Source organism: Lithobates pipiens, unplaced genomic scaffold, assembly GCF_037356315.1.
Source record: "Lithobates pipiens isolate NorthernLeopardFrog02 unplaced genomic scaffold, aLitPip1_a1.2 Scaffold_28, whole genome shotgun sequence".
In the NCBI taxonomy this organism is placed as follows: Eukaryota; Metazoa; Chordata; class Amphibia; order Anura; family Ranidae; genus Lithobates; species Lithobates pipiens.
Window position 1 is genome coordinate 184,447,583 of NW_027507789.1, and position 20,499 is coordinate 184,468,081.

The following is a 20,499-nucleotide window of genomic DNA, read 5'->3' on the forward strand; positions in this document are numbered from 1 at the left end:
TGCATGTAATTATTGCCAGCAGCTATAGCCACTTGCAGTGATCACTGTGTTCTATGGGGGGCACTGAGAGCCACCCCTTCCGGGAGAACACAATAGCTACACAGGAGGGATATGACTGACTATGTTGATCAGGGAATACAACCCGTGGTTACAGAAAAAAAAATCATATCATCTATGGCCTGCCTTAGTCATTTAGTGTCCCTCCCAGCAAGTGTCTGTTAGTGCCAGATTTCTCGCCACCCTATCACAGTCACACTATAAGTCACTGATCACCCCCATTACAGATTGTGGCTTGCATGTGGATTTTCTGAACACAAGTGGATTTTTTGAACTAAAGTGGAGAGTTAACAACCAGGAGTTGTGCTTTGACTGCTTCTGCTTGACTGCTTCTGCTTGCAAGTGTTGTTTTTGGGGGTGTTTTATTTTCTCCCCTCCTTTATTTGATACATTTGCTAGCAGTTTTTAAAAGACCTTTTTTCTGACACTTTTTAAACAGCATTTTTTTCCCCCTCTTTCTTCCTGCCAAATTAGGGGAGGGGTTAATTGTTCACAGGTGTATAAAGGTAGTTATACAAACTCCCCCTTGAGCTTGCTCCCTGATTGTGGCTTTCATGTGGATTTTCTAAACACAAGTGGATTTTTTGAACTAAAGTGGAGAGTTAACAACCAGGAGTTGTGCTTTGACTGCTTCTGCTTGACTGCTTCTGCTTGCAAGTGTTGTTTTTGGGGGTGTTTTATTTTCTCCCCTCCTTTATTTGATACATTTGCTAGCAGTTTTTAAAAGACCTTTTTTCTGACACTTTTTAAACAGCATTTTTTTCCCCTCTTTCTTCCTGCCAAATTAGGGGAGGGATTAATTGTTCACAGGTGTATAAAGGTAGTTATACAAACTCCCCCTTGAGCTTGCTCCCTGATTGTGGCTTGCATGTGGATTTTCTGAACACAAGTGGATTTTTTGAACTAAAGTGGAGAGTTAACAACCAGGAGTTTTGCTTTGACTGCTTCTGCTTGACTGCTTCTGCTTGCAAGTGTTGTTTTTGGGGGTGTTTTATTTTCTCTCCTCCTTTATTTGATACATTTGCTAGCAGTTTTTAAAAGACCTTTTTTCTGACACTTTTTAAACAGCATTTTTTTACCCCTCTTTCTTCCTGCCAAATTAGGGGAGGGGTTTATTGTTCACAGGTGTATAAAGGTAGTTATACAAACTCCCCCTTGAGCTTGCTCCCTGATTGTGGCTTGCATGTGGATTTTCTGAACACAAGTGGAGAGTTAACAACCAGGAGTTGAAAACAGGAGTTAAGACAGGAGTCTCTAACCTCCATCCTCCCCTCCATTTTAAAGATCCCACTGCAAGGGGCAACCAGACAGCTTTCCAGAAATGTCAGGCTGACAGCAAGCCAGATTCACCGGAACCAGAGTGTTTAAAGGGGACAACCGCAGCCAGGTAAGCTCGCACCTCCACTCCCCCCCCCAGTGATTGTTCCAGGGACTCCGTCCGACCGCCTACGGGGGTCAGGAAGGAATTTTTGCCCCACTGGTGCATTTGGCTGCTACTGTCAGGGGGTTTTTCGCCTTCCTCTGGAACAACCATAGGTTAGCATACCCCTACCTCCGGCCTCCTTTCCATTTTTTACGCTATCCTAGGACGACTATTCCAGATCACAGCCAGACTTCTTTTCTAAGCGGAGACCTCCACCTTAAGTAAAGGCAGCTGGAACAGCCAGCAACCGAATACAACAACTCCTTCCGCATCCATATAGGCATCCCCTGATCAACTTGCGCGCTAATAGCCTCAAGCACGGCGGCAAGTCTGATACCTAGCCCCACCTCGGGATCAATACCCTGATCAGGATCATCATCTTAGGCCCATAGTACCATCAACAGCATCCACAAACCATGTGCTACTTCAAATACTCAGCTGAAGTTCTGCACAGACTAAGGAACATCAACACCACATTGCCATCTTCCATACAAAAAATACTTCAAAGAGAACAACTATTAAAAACCGGACGACAAGCAGCTCCCAACCACAGGAAGACATCTACTCGACCACTACAATTAGATTGCGCCTTGATTAACGCCAGGTCTGCAGTCAAACATAGACTGGAAGTACACGACTTCATCATCGAGAACAATGTAGACTGCCTCTTCATCACCGAAAGCTGGTTAACCTCTGACTGCAACACCATCTTCACCGAATTGGTGCCGGAAAACTACAGGATCCTAACCGAACACCGGATAGGGAAAAAAGGAGGAGGCCTAGCAGTGATCTTTAAAGGTCACCTGGATCTCACTAAACCATCATCTCAGAACCCAGTGTCTTTTATGGAAACCCTGACGCTACATTTTCAACCAACACCCCATGACACCACTCATATTCTACTGTGCTACAGACCACCGGGACCAAAGTCCAATCTTCTTTCACCCCTCACGGAATCCTTTGCAATGCACACCCTAAAATTCAAAAATTTCCTGGCACTCGGAGATTTTAACCTTTGGGCAAACGAGCCTAAAGACCCCATCGCAACTGCCTGCATCAATCAACTAGAAGAACTGGGTCTACAGCAACTGATAAAGACTCCCACGCATGGGTCAGGACACACCCTGGACCTCATTTTCAACAGAACATCGACGTCAACATACTCGACAACATAACTCTGCCATGGACGGATCACCACGCCATCAAATTCAAAATCACTACCAACATCACCAACGCAAAACGGAAACCTGTAACAACGCACTGGACCAGATCGCATAAAAAACTGTACTCCGAAGCCTTCAAAACCACTCTGTCCAAAAAAATATCTACAATAATGTTATATTCTTAATATCTAAATTTTAATTGGCTTTATTATACTTTATTCAGAATATAAGTTTTCCATATTGTGTGAAAGAGACTTTGAGACAGTAATTTCTATGTTATGACTTACGATAATTGAAGAAGTAAATATTTAAAACCTGTCAGGATTTTGATAAATGTTGTTTATGTTAATTTCTCCAGTTCATATATATATATATATGTTTTTCTATGTAAAGTGAGAACATATTTTTCTTAAGAGACTGAAATTATATCTTCTACATTTCCTGCCATATCATGTTTGTAATTAAGAAGTCTGTAGAACTATGTGAGCTGAAATTCTATCTTCTACATTTCCTGCCATGTCATCAGAAGCTAGAATTGTGTTAAGTGGTAACACATGTTACATTGATTATAACAACCACTCAGCCCACACCTTTGTAAAGGAGGAGTTATCTTTCGGGCGGGAGATTAGAGCCTGGTTAATATAATGGTAAGAGCTGGGAGTGAGGCTTGCTGTTGAATCCTACACACACAACTAGGCAGATGTGCTCTTGAAGACCAAGCAGGCAAGCAGACACATCTCTTATACACAGCATACAAAGGGTTATTCCGCCATTTTAGGCCACACAGCAATAATCTTACATTTTCATAAGACAATTTTTAAAGATACAAATGATTATTATTGTACTATTTTTGTAAGCATCCTTTTGTATTTAAATGTGTACAAATAAATACACATTTTTGAATTACGCTGACTCAGAACTAATTAAGGAAATTCGTCTCACAAGATTAATCGATTTCAACATATATACTTAAGACTTTGAAATATTTATACATTATAAGCTATTTTATTTCATTGGCGAACTTCAGCCAGTCAATCATAAGTCGGAAGTTTTTTTTTTCAACTTCCATCCTTTGATCAGAGGGGAAGTAATGAACAGAGATTAAACTTCGCAAAGATTGAAAAAGAACCTAGAAGGAAAATCGATCGATTGATTGTGAAAGACCGGAGAATTTTAGATATACAGAAGTCTTGACAGACGTGAATTTCGAGGACAGCGAAAAACTGACGAGTTTTTATTTGGTGAGTAGAAAAGTAATATGGAATTTGTAGATGTTTTAGCTGATGAAAGTACATTAGAATTTAAAGGTTTATCGAAACAGGTCTCTGATGCTGTTTTATGGAAATTAATGTATGATCAATGCTTTCAGGCAAATGCTGACATTGAGAAGGATAGATTCTCATTAGTTAAAACAAAGAAAAAAGTACGTAATGTAATGAAACTTGTTAAAAGTTATAATACTATGGTGTTTGATATGCCAGGAAAACAAAGTCAAAGTGTAACTGAAAATGTATTTTTTGAACCTAGTTGTTCAAGTTGTGAAACTTTTTGCACATATATTGAGCATTTAGAGAATGCAATAGAAATTGCAGCAAAACAGGAGAAGAAATATACTGAACAATTATTGACTGAAAAAATTGAATTGGAACATAAAATTGATGCATTATTGCAATCTCTTAAAGAAAATGAAAATCAAATAGTATTTTTGTCTCAGGATAAGGTTGTAGGTGAGAATATTTTAAATTTGCTTAAGACTCAATTAATGCAAGCTGAGATTCCTGCACATGCTCAGTGCTCAAAAATGGAGGATGGTGAACATGTGACTAAGGCAGATGTGAACGTCATATCCTGTAATGAGTCAAATGTTAATATTTCCTCAGACAATGAGAGTGGGAAGTCAGTTGACTTCAATAATACTGATATTAAGCAGAAATGTAGATTTTCATCGCCATATGCTCAGAGGAAAGTCTATAAAAAGTTGAATAATAATAATACACATTGTATTGTATTATCCGAAAATGTTGCCCAGGCGTCAAGAGGTTTATTCTGTACGTTGGCACAGTAATCTGAGGTATAGAGGTCATAATAAGCAAATTTATTTTTCTTCTAAGACCCAAAGACAAAGATTGCAAACTGAAAATAGTCCATTAAGACAGGAAAGGTTTAATTATGTAGCATATAACACTCTGAAAACAGTCAGCAGTCCTTAAATTAACTGCAGATATGGTAAGAATTTTATGGTTGATGTTTAATGGCTATGAATAAGGATTGATTTGAGTTTAAAATATTTGGTTTTGACGTTTGGAATATTATTGAGGACTTTGATATAATTTTAATATTTTCAAGGATAATCTATTGGATTATTATTTTTTATCAATGTTTCATTGTCATTAGTATTGAGTTTTTATTTTTGTTTTGTTCAAGCTGAACATTGAAAGGTTTAGTTCACTTGAAAAGAAGAGTAAGAATAATTTTGTTTTCAGTAACTGAAGACCATTTTCAGCATGGTACATAATTAGCAATTGAATGAATAGACAACAAAGAGAGACAGAGAAAATTGATGAGCTTGTATTTGTTGATGAAAACTGCATTGAGTATTGACAAGGAAGAGAAGAAAGGTTCACTAGTGATTTATAGTGATAGTTCATATGTTGTACGTTACCTATGTAGAGGTTTTGTGGATTCATCCAATAAGACTCTTGTGCAGAAAGAGACATTGGAAGTAGTTTTTGACCTTGCAGAGAGTAATCCTCTTGCATATGCTATTGTAAAAATTCCAGCACATAAAAAAAAATAGTGAGTTATCTGTAGGTAACAGAACAGCAGATTTATTGGCAAAGGAAGCAGCTTTTGCATGAAAAGTTAGTAGTTCAACCTGAAATGGTATCAATTAATGTTGTGAAGAAAATGTACACACATATTCCTTTAATTTCAGAGGAAAAAAAGGTCACAATCTTTTTTGTTCTCATAGGTTGTCACAAAGTTATTATTTGGGTCATTAGACCATAAGTTTGTGTCATGACGAAAAAGGATTTTTGTGTTTTTTATAGTTCACAGCACCTACAGGTGGGATTCACTAATGATGATGCTTTAACTATTGTTAAGATGTTGATTAATCATGTTTTTCTAGTTTGGGATATATCAGCAAACCTCAGTAGTGACAGAGGATGTGTAATATCAGGGAAGAGAACAGAGATTTCATGTATGATAGCATCCACAGTCTGCAGGTATTATTGTGAGGATGTATTGGATAATTAAATTTAGAATTGCATAAATGTTGTTGGACAAAGAAAATATTTGGGTTGATGTTGTTACAGTTATTTTTAATGGATGTAAGAAGCACAATTTCTGATGCTACAAAGTATTCTCCTTTTGAGTTTAAAAGAGAGAGGAAAATGGAGTTTGTGTTGCCTCGTGGAGTCAAAATTGGTTGAAGAAGGTATACAAAATGGTTCCTCCTCATATTTCTAAGTTTGAGAAAGGAAGTTAATTCATGATAAAAAGTGTCTTTGTTCTAGTTAAAAATATAAGTTTTTATATTACAATGTTTCTTGATTAAGAGATTAAGAAATAATTTGTATATATATTGATAAGGTAAAAAGGTTTGTGTATGTTTAAAATGGTTTAATACATGGCAGTTTTGCCATCCCAATAGAATGTTTTGATTAGAGACGGTTTTGTATTTCAACATCCTGTTGGATGAGGTGGGAGGGAATTTGCTCATTCAGAATTTGCGGGCTTTCCCTGTGGTACAACAGAGCTCAGTTAAACCATTCTTAGAAGGAAAATAAAGTTTGGGCTGTTTTTTTGTTTAGGAGTGGACACAGACAATGGAGTACACACATTACAGTGAAAGTTTTATTCCAGTACACATAAGACATATATTTATATATATCATGAAGGATTGTTATTAAATCCACGCACATATCGGATTTAATCTTCATTGTAAGAATAATCTATTTTTGATATTTTACAATTGATATTGTTTTTTGTAACATTTTGTTATTTTGTTGTTAAACCAAAAATTATCTTTTATACAAGATAAGCGGTCTATCAAGTAGATCAGGAACAGAAAGGTTTATTTAAAATAAAATTAGATATTGTTGACACAAGTCTAAGACAGAAAAGATAAAAGATGATTAAAGAATTGTTACATGTGAGGTCACACCCAGAGATGGTGAAATGCACGTCACAGAGTTTCAGGAGTTGAAACATGGAAAAGTAATTGGGAAGGTCCATGGACATTTTGGGATGTTCAAGGGGTACAAATACTTTCTCAGTTCAGTGAAACAAGTATGTAGAAAGAAAAATGTGGGTATAACAAATTTTATATTCCAAGATAATGATGCTGCCTTTATTTTTTCAGGAATTAAAAATAAAAATCGAACCTGAAGAAAGTGCGTATTCCAAAAGAAAAAAGATGTCAGCACAACAAATGAAAAGTGTAAAAGAGAGAAAATGTATCCTCATCACAGGATTCATCTTTTTCCTAATGACAATTTTATTTGTGATAAGATATATCAAGAACTGCTCAAGTTATGCAAAGACTAACAGGAATGAAGAATTACACAACAAAGATCATATGTTATTCAGAAATAAGAGAGATGTAGACATTGATATCAATGCAGATGAACTGAAAAATAAGAACATTGATATCATTACAAAGGACAAAAACGATAGAGTTATTGATATTAGTGCATATGATAAAAATCATAATTTTAGAGATGTTGATATTAATACAGCAGAAGATTTGTATGGATTTTTATGTATTGGAGATGGATATCATTGTTGTTTACAATTGTATTTCATTCACAGCAATGATATTGAAATCAAAGTTAAAATAGAATCCAAAACAAAGTTTGTTAAAATGCAGGGATCTTATAGACTAAATAACAAAACCGGAACTTTTGAGTGTAACATATTGTTGAGGAGTTTCTGGTCTATATATTTAAAAGGTAATGAGTCAACAATGTGGTCTGGAGATGTTACTAATATTATGACAAGATCTGGGAAAATACTTTATTCCTTTGATCAATTTTATTATCTTTTTCAAAGTTTTGTAAAGATATTAAATCCAAAATATTTAAACATCATTGAAAATGAAAAAGGAGACGTTGTAAGAACATGGGATTTTAAAGTAACAAGAAAATTTACTGAAATAAGGGTCAAAATTGATATCTTTATAGTTGATAAGATTGTTCCAGAAATTAATATTTTCCCACAATCTTTGAAAATTATGGAAGATAAAGATAATTTGCATTTGATATGTGATACAAAAATATCTTTACCTCAAAATTCATTGTTGACTTGGAAAAGGAATGATGAGTTTTTGGGTAGTTTTCTTTATAGTTCTACTATCATAATTCATAAAGGAATTTTTGGTAGTGTGAATTGGATCAATGATACATTTGTTTATCAACAAATGAGAGTATCTTTGAATGATACTGGCATATATGAATGTTGCATATCAATAGAAAATTATCCGGTGAAATGTGCAAAGGCAAGTGTTATTGTTATGTCTCCAAGGAAAACTCCATGTGTTAATAAGAAAAGTTTCTCTGCAAGCCCTTTTCAGATTAACTATTTCCAATCCAGAACTCTTTTGAGAGAAGGAAAGTTTGTCATTATTTTGTGGAACTTTAATGTTTCAGAATGGAAAATTTCTACAAGGTTTCCACAATGTCAAGGACATTTGGTTAATATGGAATTGGGTATTGAGAGATGGTTTGGAATTAATAATAGAAATCATAACAGAAATAAGCGTGGTATTGTTGAAGGTATTTTAGGAGGGATTGGCGCAATCGGGAGTATAACAAATAGTATGGATATTAATACTTTAAAGTCTGATCTAGAAACCGCTGGTTTAGTGGGAAGTAACGGTATTAAAATACAAAGACATTTAAATCAGATTTTAGAAAATATGGTAATTAAAACTGCTAATATAATGGGTCCATCTATTTTACATCTTCAAAATATTACTCTTGATTTGATGAGAAGTGAACAACATTCTCATATAGCCAGAGCATGCTTAGAGATTCAAACGGAATATTCCACTAATTTTGTGGAATAACTCCTCTTGGCATTTTACAGTATTTACCCAAAGAATATTTATATGCGATAAATCATACAGATTTATGGGTAAATAAATGGATAGGATGCAAGCAGGACATATGTTATAGTTCTTTTATGATTCCAATAGCTGGAAAAGAACAAATTTTGGTTCCAATTACTGTTTTGGGATTACCTGTCAGTAATACACAATTATTATATTATAAATTACAGTATACAGATTTTGTATTTAACAATGAAAATTCTGAATTAGAACAATTAGATTTGTCATCATGTTTACAATTCCAGTCTAAAATTATATGTTTACCTAATCAAGATAAAAGCATATTTCATTCTTGTTATCATAATCATACATTATGTTCAGCAAGAATTGAAAATAAAATTTATTCTGAATTAATTACTCGTGTAGATAAAAAGAAGGTTTGTTTTCAGATTATGTCAGATACAGAAAGGGTTAAAACTTTTTTCTCTTCTTGTACAAATACAGAAAACCTAAATCAAGGGTTGTATTGTATAGAAGGAAATATTGTTGCAATAAGTATTAATGGATTGAGAACAAATTTAACAAATATGTTTATGAAAAATATTAGCGCTCTTCCTACACAGTATAATATTTCCCAAAGAGATGAATTTCCATGGGAAAAATGGGCAAATATATATTCAAAAGGATCAAGGTTTATTAATAGCTTTGGCTAAGGAATTGCAGAATGCAGAAGTATTGTTTAAACATGAACAAGGTAATTTGCAAGAAATATTGCATCAATGGTCAGAATTTTCAGGAAGTAATTGGTGGAAAAAATTTAGTAATAATGTATCCATGTGGGGGAAAACTTCGATAACTTCAGCAGCAGGAAATATTTTATCACATCCTATTGTAATTATTTTTATTATTATCATGTTATTTCTTATATTCCTGTTATGTTAAATGTTTAGAATGAAAAAATTATATTATCGAATTAGAAGTGATATTAAGAAAGGAGATGATTGATTTACAAAATAAATTGAAGAGGAAAATGGGTTTTGAAGGGACGAATCAAATTGTGCATGACAAAACATTTGGAGTTATTGAATCAAAGTTTGTTTGAATGTGACATGAATGATGATGAATGAATTTTTAATCTGAAAAATATGATTAGTATTCATATTTCAGAGGGGAATGTTATATTCTTAATATCTAAATATTAATTGGCTTTATTATACTTTATTCAGAATATAAGTTTTCCATATTGTGTGAAAGAGACTTTGAGACAGTAATTTCTATGTTATGACTTGCGATAATTGAAGAAGTAAATATTTAAAACCTGTCAGGATTTTGATAAATGTTGTTTATGTTAAATTCTCCAGTTCATATATATATATATATGTTTTTCTATGTAAAGTGAGAACATATTTTTCTTAAGAGACTGAAATTATATCTTCTACATTTCCTGCCATATCATGTTTGTAATTAAGAAGTCTGTAGAACTATGTGAGCTTAAAATTCTATCTTCTACATTTCCTGCCATGTCATCAGAAGCTAGAATTGTGTTAAGTGGTAACACATGTTACATTGATTATAACAACCACTCAGCCCACACCTTTGTAAAGGAGGAGTTATCTTTCGGGCGGGAGATTAGAGCCTGGTTAATATAATGGTAAGAGCTGGGAGTGAGGCTTGCTGTTGAATCCTACACACACAACTAGGCAGATGTGCTCTTGAAGACCAAGCAGGCAAGCAGACCCATCTCTTATACACAGCATACAAAGGGTTATTCCGCCATTTTAGGCCACACAGCAATAATCTTACATTTTCATAAGACAATTTTTAAAGACACAAATGATTATTATTGTACTATTTTTGTAAGCATCCTTTTGTATTTAAATGTGTACAAATAAATACACATTTTTGAATTACGCTGACTTAGAACTAATTAAGGAAATTCGTCTCACAAGATTAATCGATTTCAACATATATACTTAAGACTTTGAAATATTTATACATTATAAGCTATTTTATTTCAAATAACCTTAAACCACTCTACGGAGGAAACACTCAACTCCCTGAACAAGGCATTACTGCAATCAGCAGACTCGGTAGCACCAAAATGCAGGGCTCTCATCAGGAAGAAAAATGCTGGATGGTTCAATAGCTCCCTCTCCGTACTAAAGCAAGAACGCAGAAGAGCGGAAAGAACATGGAGAAGAAATCCCACCGAGGAAAACCTATTTAACCACTTGCCGCCCGCCCTATTACAAATAGACAGCGGCAAAGTGGTTTCATAATCCTAACCGGACGTCATATGACGTGATCAGGATTATGAGCCGCTGCGCGCCCCCAGGGGCGCGCATCGCGGCGATCGTTGTTGCGGGGTGTCAGTCTGACACCCGGCAACTACGATCTCGGTAAAGAGTCTCCGACGGAGACCCTTTACCACGTGATCAGCCGTGTCCAATCACGGCTGATCACAGTGTAAATGGGAAGAGCCGGTGATCGGCTTTTCCTCACTCGCGTCTGTCAGACGCGAGTAGAGGAGAGCCGATCGGCTGCTCCTCTGACAGGGGGGGTCTGTGCTGATCGATTATCAGCACAGCCCCCCCGAGGATGCCCACACTGGACCACCAGGGACGCCACCAGACCACCAGGGATGCCCAGCAGAGGTAATCCTCCCTAGACCACCAGGGATGCCAGTCAGGCACAATGGATGCCAATCAGTGCCCATAATGGATGGCAATCAGTGCCCACAATGGGCATCACTGATTGGCATGCATTATTGTTTGGCACTGATTGGCATCCATTAGTACAGTATAACACCTGTGCCGCTAATGAGTGCCCACCTGTGCCGCTAATGAGTGCCCACCTGTGCCGCTAATGAGTGCCCACCTGTGCCGCCTATCAGTGCCCACCTGTGTCCCCTATCAGTGCCCACCCATGCCCATCTGTGCCGCCTACCAATGCCCATCTGTGCCGCCTACCCATGCCCATCTGTGCCGCCTACCCATGCCCATCTGTGCCGCTCATCCATGCCAATACGTGCCAGCTATCAGTGCCAATTTGTGCTACCTATCAGTGTCCATCCGTGTCGCCCATCCGTGTCGCCCATCAGTGTCGCCTATCAGTGTCGCCTATCAGTGTCGCCTATCAGTGCCGCCTATCAGTGTCCATCAATGCCACCTCATCAGTGCCACTTCATTGGTGCCCATCAGTGCCGCCTTATCAGTGCCCATCAGTGTAGCCCCATCAGTGCCCATCCGTGAAGGAGGAAACGTACTTATTTACAAAGTTTTGAAACTGAAACAAAAAAAAAACATTATTTTTTTCAAAATTTTCGGTATTTTTTTATTTGTAGCACAAAAAATAAAAACTGCTGAGGTGATCAAATACCACCAAAAGAAAGCTCTATTTGTGGGAAAAAAATGATACAAATTTCATTTGGGTACAGTGTAGCATGACCGCGCAATTGTCATTCAAAGTGCGACAGCGCTGAAAGCTCAAAATTGGTCTGGGCAGGAAGGTGTTTAAGTGCCCTGTATTGAAGTGGTTAACTACAAAGGTCTGACAGAGAATTATCGGAAAGCAATCTTCAAAGCCAAAAAGGACCACTTCTCATATACAATCTCAACGGTTGCAAACCAACCACGGGAACTGTTTAAACTGGTTAATCAATCAATGAATCCGGTGTGCCTAGAACCCCAGAAAGCGAATCCCAGGATTACTGTGACAAACTGTCGGATTTTTTCATCGATAAAGTCAAAACCATCAGGGAAACAATTTGTCAGAAGAAAACATCCAACCTCAGCCAGCAAATACATAAAGAGGATGTCCGCACCAACATACCGCAACCGCCAACATTTTCACTATCCCCAATTACCGTAGACACCGCAAAAAACATCATTAATAAACTGCGTGACAGTACCTCACCTATTGACATCATCCCCACAAAACTACTGAAAGAATGCTCCGACATCGTGGCTCCAACCATAACCCACCTCATAAACCGATCATTCCACGAAGGGATTGTTCCCAGCATCCTCAAACAAGGCATCGTCAAACCTCTACTCAAGAAACCAAACCTGGACCCTCAGGATCCAAACAACCGTAGGCCGATTACAAGCCTCAATACCATTTCTAAGATCATGGAGAAAGCCGTAGTACATCAGCTACAACTTCACCTGGATACTCACAAACTCCTGGACCCACTGCAATCAGGCTTCCGCCCGGGTCATGGAACAGAAACAGCTCTCCTCAAGATTTGGGATGACGCCCTCGAAGCAGCAGATGACGGAGAGCCGTGTCTCCTCGTACTGCTAGACCTAAGTGCAGCGTTTGATACAGTAGATCACAATACTCTACTCGTCCGCCTCACAGAAGTAGCCGGAGTCCAAGACATAGATCTCCATTGGTTCGCGTCCTTCCTAGGAAATCGGTCACAGACAGTGAAACTAGGAAAATTCCTCTCCGAAACTCGGGCAGTCACCTGCGGAATCCCTCAAGGCTCTCCGTTGTCACCCGTTCTCTTCAACATTTACATTCGCCCACTCCTTCAAATCATCAGATGCTCAGATCTCTGCTCCCACTCTTACGCTGATGACAAGCTACTTTATTTCCGGATCAATGGAAGAAAAGATCACCAACAACAACTTGAAAACTGCCTCAAATCAATAGAGGACTGGATGACCACCAACTCCCTCCAGCTGAACCAATCAAAGACAGAGCTTCTTATCTTACACCAAAATCATAAGCCCGCAACCAAAACCTCCTGGTCTCCACCAACCGTCTTTGGGCAGACTATCTCCCCAAAGACCAAAGAGAAGAGTCTCTGGGTTATTTTAGATGCACAAATGTCAATGGATGCGCAAATAGGATCTGTAGTCAGTCGATCTCACCATCTGCTGCGCATGCTTCGCAGACTCATCCCTTTTATCCCAAAGAATGACAAAGCAGTGGTAGTTGGAACAATCATTAATTCACGACTGGACTACGTAAACTCGCTTTACATAGGATTACCACAATATCAACTTGCGCGATTACAACTGATCCAAAACACGGCGGCAAGGCTGATAACAGGAAAAAAACCCTGGGAATCCATTTCTCCTTCACTGAGGAGCTTACATTGGCTAACCGTAAAAAATCGGATCACGTTCAAGACCCTTTGCCTCACCCACAAATGTGTGCATAGAGAAGCTCCGCAATACCTAATGGAGAAAATAAATCATTACACACCAAACCGCAGTCTTTGATCAGCCAACAAAAACCTCCTCCTCGTGCCCAAAGCCCGGTATAAATCCAAGGGTGATCGGAGATTCGCTGTCCAAGGGCCTCGGCTATGGAATGCTCTACCAATCAACATCCGCCTGGAAGAAAATCACCTGGCTTTTAGGAAAAAACTCAAGACCTTCCTCTTTTAGCAGATAATCAAAGCTCGCCACAGCGCCTAGAGGCGATTCAGTTCGCATTGTGCGCTATATAAGTATTTCATTCATTCATTCAGTACAGTATCTATATCTGCGTAAATTCCAGTCTGTACACCATAGTTTGTAGATGCTATAACTTTCACACAAACCAATTATACACTTTAAAACTGCCCTCCGCACATATACTGTGGCAGGGCAGCTCTATTTCGCAAAACAACGGATCTGCATGCTGTTTCATGCAAAAGACACTGTGAGCGCGCATGACATCGGAGCACGTGCGCGGGTCTTGTGGACTCTACGACTGCCGGCCACCCGCAAACAGAGGCAGAACAGGGATCAGCCTATGTAAACAAGGCAGATCCCTGTTCTGACAGGGGACAACATGGAGATCTGCTGTTCCTAGTGATTAGGAACAGCGATCTCTGTGTTGTTCCTGTGAGCCCAGCCCCCACACAATTAGAACACACCCAGGGAACACCGTTAACCCCTTGATCACCCCCTAGTGTTAACCCCTTCCCTGCTAGTGTCATTTATACATTGATTAGTGCATTTTTTTTAGCACTGATCACTGAATTGATGTCACTGGTCCCCAAAAAGTGTCACTTGGGGTCAGATTTGTACACCGCAATGTCGCAGTCCCGTTAAAAATCGCTGATCACCGTAATTACCAGTAAAGACATTAAACAAAAAAATAAAAGTCCATAAATGTATCCCCTATTTATTTATGTTTAATAACGGAAAGTAGAAAATATAGCTTTTTTTTCTTCAAAATGTTTGGCCTTTTTTCGTTTATTTAATAAAAAATGTCAAACCCAATGGTAATCAAATACCACTAAAAGAAAGTTCTATTTGTGCGGGAAAAAAAATTATATAAATTTCATATTTGTACAGTGTTGCATGACTGAGCAATTCCAGGTAAGGTAGCACAGGGCTGAATAGCAAAAAAAAAAAAAATGCCCTGGTCATGAAGGGAGTAAAACCTTCCAGAAGTGGTTAAATTAAATAAATAAAATAATTTAAAAAATGAAATCACCCCCAGCCCCCTATATTCACTATGTTGCACCGAAAGGGGAGGAGGCAGATAAGCGAAGCTTCCCTTTTTAAGTGGAGCTCTGCTTTAATGCATCACCTATGGAGATTTTAAAGTAGTTTGTTGCCGTCCCACGCAATTTTAAAGCAAGACATATTTGCTATCTAATTTACTTGATGTAATATAATCATTTATAATTTACCAAAAAATTGGGGTATTATATTGTGTCTATGTTCACTAAAATTCATTAAAGTTAATTTTTTCAAAAGAATGGGTGTTTGAAAAACAGCTGAGCAAATATTATGTGACAAATATTGCAAAACCCACCATTTTATTCTCCAGGATCTCTGCATAATGTTTGGGGGTCCCAACTTCTATGTAATTTTCTAGCAACAAAAATGCCATCTTTTAAATGGGCTGGGTGGTTAATGTCATCTGTATCCAGGGTGGATTTGATTTAAATCAAGTTGATTTAACCACTTCAGCCCCGGAAGGATTTGACCCCTTAATGACCAGGCCATTTATTGCGATACGGCACTACGTCGCTTTAACTGACAATTGCACGGTCGCGCGATGTTGTACCCAGACAAAATTGATGTCCTTTTTTGTACCCACAAATAGAGCTTTCTTTTGGTTGTGTTAGATTATCTCTGCGGTTTTTATATATATTCTTCTACCTATTTTTTGGTAAAAAATAAATCGCAATATTCGTATGTTGATTGGTTTACGCGTCTACAAACTACAGGATAGCTTTATGGCATTTTTTGTTTTACTAGTAATGGCGGTGATCAGCAATTTTTAGCGGGACTGCAACATTGCGGCAGACAGATCAAACACTTTTTTGGGACCATTGACATTTATACAGCGATCAGAGCTAATAATAGCCCCTGATTACTGTATAAATGTCACTGACAAGGAAGGGGTTAACACTAGGGGCGATCAAGGGGTTAACTGTGTTCACTGGGTGTGTTCTAATTGTGTGGGGGCTGGGCTCACTGGGACAACCAAGAGATCGCTGTTCCTCATCACTAAGAACAGCAGATCTCCATGTTGTCCCGTGACAGAACAGAGATCTGCCTTGTTTACAGATCCCCGTCCTGCCTCTGTGTGCGGGTGGCCGGCGGTCGTAGAGTCCACAAGACCCACGCGTGTGCTCCCATGGCATGCACACCCACAGTGTCTTTTGCATAAAACAACATGCAGGTTAAGCACCATATAGAAATATGGTGTGACCAAATCCCCATATTTTTTGATAATGTTTTTTGAAAATGTCTGGGTGTTTTAAATTGCCTTGCAGGAGGTAAATGCCGTTTTTTTGCATGTGTACGCTGTAATATTTTGTTCAAGGGGCTAAGTGCTCCCTAGGGAGGTGTTTCTAACTGTGGGGGCAGTGTAGTGACTGGGGGAAGAGACAGATTGCTGTTCCTAATCACTAGGAACAGACAATCTGTGTATCCTCCCCTGACAGAACAGGGATCTGTCTGTTTACATTGACAGATCTCTCTTCTGTCTCTCTCAGGAGCGGTCGCGGGTGGCCGGCGGTTTAAGCCCTTGTACACACGGTCGGACATTCCGACAGAAAATGTCCGATCGGACCGCGTTGTCGGGTAATCCGACCGTGTGTGGGCTCCATCGGACTGTTTCCGTCGGAATATCCGACTGACAAAGTTTTAGAGCTGGACTATAAAATTTTCCGACAACATGATCCGATCGGACTTTGTCTGATCATTTGTAGAGAATTCTGATTGGACAAAGTGCCACGCATGCTCAGATCAAATTCCTAGACCAAAGCTATTGGCTACTAGCCTGAACGTAGTCCCGTCGTAACTAAATAACGTCATCATTTTCTGAACGATCAGATTTTCCGACAACTTTGTCCGACCGCGTGTATGCAACACCAATTTCGGACAAAATCCGTCAGACAAAATCCGACGGATTTGGTTGTCGGAATGTCCGACCGTGTGTACAAGGGCTTAAAGAGGCAAACGTACCATGACAGCGATTCGACCATGAGAGCCAACCTGCCACAGTATAACTGCGGCGGCTGGTCTTTAAGTGGTTAAAGGGCAACTGTCATCTCTGTCCCGCAGCGGCTCCTCCTCTGACCCACTGTTGACTCACCAACAGTCCCATTCACTTTAATGGAATGCAGCAGTGACACAAGGTGAGGGACGTGGTGGCAGGTGACAGGTGCTCTTTAAATGTAAGGACTTATTGTTGCTGGTAGTTAGAATCTTTAATATTTGCAAACAAAATTTGTATAAAATTTGAATAAAATTAGAATAATAAGTTGTCAGGTTAGTAAAACAGCAATATCAGAACCAATTCAATCATACAGTTTGTAATGTACATAGATTTGCAAAACAATGGAATAAAGGAATATTCCTAAACTTTGTTTTATCTCATCGGTACTAAGAAATTGTGTGAATGCATCAATGCAATGCATGGTATCTCAGCCTGCAGAGCTTGGATTCATTGAATGAGTTTACCAAAAAATTAAAATATTGCAGAATATAATGCCTCATGCTACACAACTTAACTCCATTCCATGCTGAATAAACTAAATTATTAATGTATCTTAAATAGAAAACTATCTTTAGATAGATTTTTACTCCAAAAGCATTTTATTAAAATAAATTTGATAAAAATAAAAAAAATTTTTTTTTTTTTTAAAGCATCAATTTTTATCCACCCTGCATCCCATTTTGGGAGATTTCACCTTGCTGCATGTAAGGACAGTAGTTGTCAAGCAAAGCCTCCTTGCAACAGCTAATGCCATGGAGGGGCCTCAGTACATTGACATGTAAAGTATATGTGCTAGTGTGATTGATTTTGTACATCCTGGAGTATTGTTATTTGCTGCACAGATAAAAAAAAGCCTTTCAGTTTCCGAAGTTTTCAACGTGAATTCTTTATGACATCTTGGTCTACAAAAAAAGTAGGTTGATGGTGGGTTTCTCAGCCAATACCCACCTAAAGTATGACATCTTGGTCTACAAAAAAAGTAGGTTGATGGTTGGCTTCTCAGGCTCAGCCAATACCAACCCAAAGTATGACATCTCGGTTTACAAAAAAAAGTAGGTTGATGATGGGTTTCTCAGCCAATACCCACCTAAAGTGTGACATCTTCATCTACAAAAAAAGTAGGTTGATGGTGGGTTTCTCAGCCAATACCCACCTAAAGTATGACATCTTGGTCTACAAAAAAAGTAGGTTGATGGTTGGTTTCTCAGCCAATACCCTCTCAAAGTATGACATCTTGGTCTACAAAAAAAGTAGGTTGACCGTGGGTTTCTCCGCCAATACCCACCTAAAGTGTGACATCTTGGTACACAAAAAAAGTAGGTTGATGGTGGGTTTCTCCGCCAATACCCACCTAAAGTGTGACATCTTGGTCTACAAAAAAAGTAGGTTGATGGTGGGTTTCTCAGCCAATACCCACCTAAAGTATGACATCTTGGTTTACAAAAAAGTAGGTTGATGATGGGTTTCTCAGCCAATACCCACCCAAAATATGACATCTTGGTCTACAACAAAAGTAGGTTGATGGTGGGTTCCTTAGCCAATACCAACCCAAATTCAAAAAATCTGTTTTGGGTGGACTAACACTGTAAGCGCTAAAATAGTCAAATAAAACAGGGAAAATAAAAAAACAATATTATAGTAAAATTTTTTGAGTAAACAAACAGTAACTTAATACATCTGTCCCATTTATACAGACTGGGACAAGGTGTTCTCACCTGCAGCCTCCAGACTATAGATAAAATTTAAAGGGCCTCAAAAAAAGTTGAGTGTAACCTTCTATGACAGGTTTGTTTAATTCCCATCCAGCTCTCTCCTGTATTGTACACATTGTACAAGCCCAGCACATTCTGTGCACTTACTTGTTAGCTGCTGACTTGTAGAAATCAAAGGAGAATCCAAAGTAGCTTCCATGGGGTCCAGAAAAGTTTTGGGGGTTCAGCTTATCCAGATTCAAGGAGTGGGTATAGGGGGGAATGAGAAGCAGCAGACACAGCAGCATGATGCGATCAGTCCAGCTACAAATAAAGCAGAAACTGACTACTCTTCTTTTGCTATGTGTATTCCTTCTCTGTGACATCCTTTCACATATGACTCAGCCTGTGTCTTACTTGTAGAATACAGGCTCCACTGTTTCCTGAATCATTACAGCATCTTTCTTACTAGTGGTTACTAGGGATGAGCCGAACACCCCCCGGTTCGGTTCGCACCAGAACTTTCGAACGGACCCCAAATTCGTACGAAAGTTAAAACCCCATTGAAGTCTATGGGACTCGAACGTTCGAAATTAAAAGTGCTAATTTTAACGGCTAATATGCAAGATACTGTCCTAAAAAGGGTTTGGGGACCTGGCTCCTGCCCCAGGGGACATGGGTCAATGCAAAAAAAAGTTTTAAAAACTGCCATTTTGGCGGGAGCACTGATTTTAATGACGATTAAAGTGGAAAAAAAGTGAAATATTCCTTTAAATATGGTGCCTGGGGGGTGTTTGTAGTATGCCTGTGAAGTGCCACGTGTTTCCCGTGTTTAGAACAGTCCCTGCACAAAATGACATTTAACGGAAATAACGTCATTTAAAGCTGCTTGCGGTTTTAATGTTATATCTGGTTCCTGCAATATGGTTGAAAATCATTGAGAAAAATGGCATCGGTAGCCCTCCCTACCCATTACCAGCCCCTTTGGGTCTTGTATGCATATTAAGGGGAATCCCGTACCCAAAAAAAGGAAATGCGTGTGGCCCCCAGGCCCTATATACTCAGAACAGCAGTATACAGGCGGTGCAAACAAGACAGGGACTGTGTAGGTTTGTTGTGTTAAGTTGAATCTGTTTGTAATTTTCAACTGGTACATTTTTAAAGTGTAGCTCCAGTCAAAAAAAAAATTTTTAAGCTTTTTGGAAAACATAGGGAAGGGTTATCACCCCTGTATAATTTATTTTATCGTCCATCTTTTTTCATCTCACTTGCTGTTGTCTCCTTCCATTTGCAAGTAGGAGATGTTTGTAAGTTGGATGTTTGAAAGTAGGGGCCTGCCCTATATGCTCTGCAGAAATGGCGGAACAAGGTGTTGGTTTTGCCACAACATTGTAAGCCCTGAAAGTGACTCTTGGTGGGCGCTGGAGCGCCCTGCTGTGAACGATTATATCAAGAATTGTAATTACATGCCATTGTTGAACAGTGGTAGAAAAATTGACCTTTGGTGGTTGTGGTGCTGGTGCCACAACACTATAAGTCCTCACAGTTACTCTGGGTGGGCACAGGAACGGGCCCTCCTGTGAAATATTATATCAAGAATTGTAATTACATGTCCCTGTTAAACAGGGGCAGAAAAATTGGGCCTTAGGC

General features: G+C 38.6%; 1 protein-coding gene across 1 annotated transcript in view; it reads right to left on the bottom strand.

Annotated features, from left to right (window-relative positions):
- Positions 1–19,235, bottom strand: part of LOC143935912 (integrin alpha-IIb-like) — a 156,194-nt gene extending 136,959 nt beyond the window's left edge. The window contains exon 1 of the mRNA XM_077460102.1: positions 19,018–19,235. Coding sequence (XP_077316228.1) covers positions 19,018–19,235 — 218 coding nt within the window. The remainder of the gene's footprint in view (positions 1–19,017) is intronic.
- Positions 19,236–20,499: the final 1,264 nt, after the last annotated feature.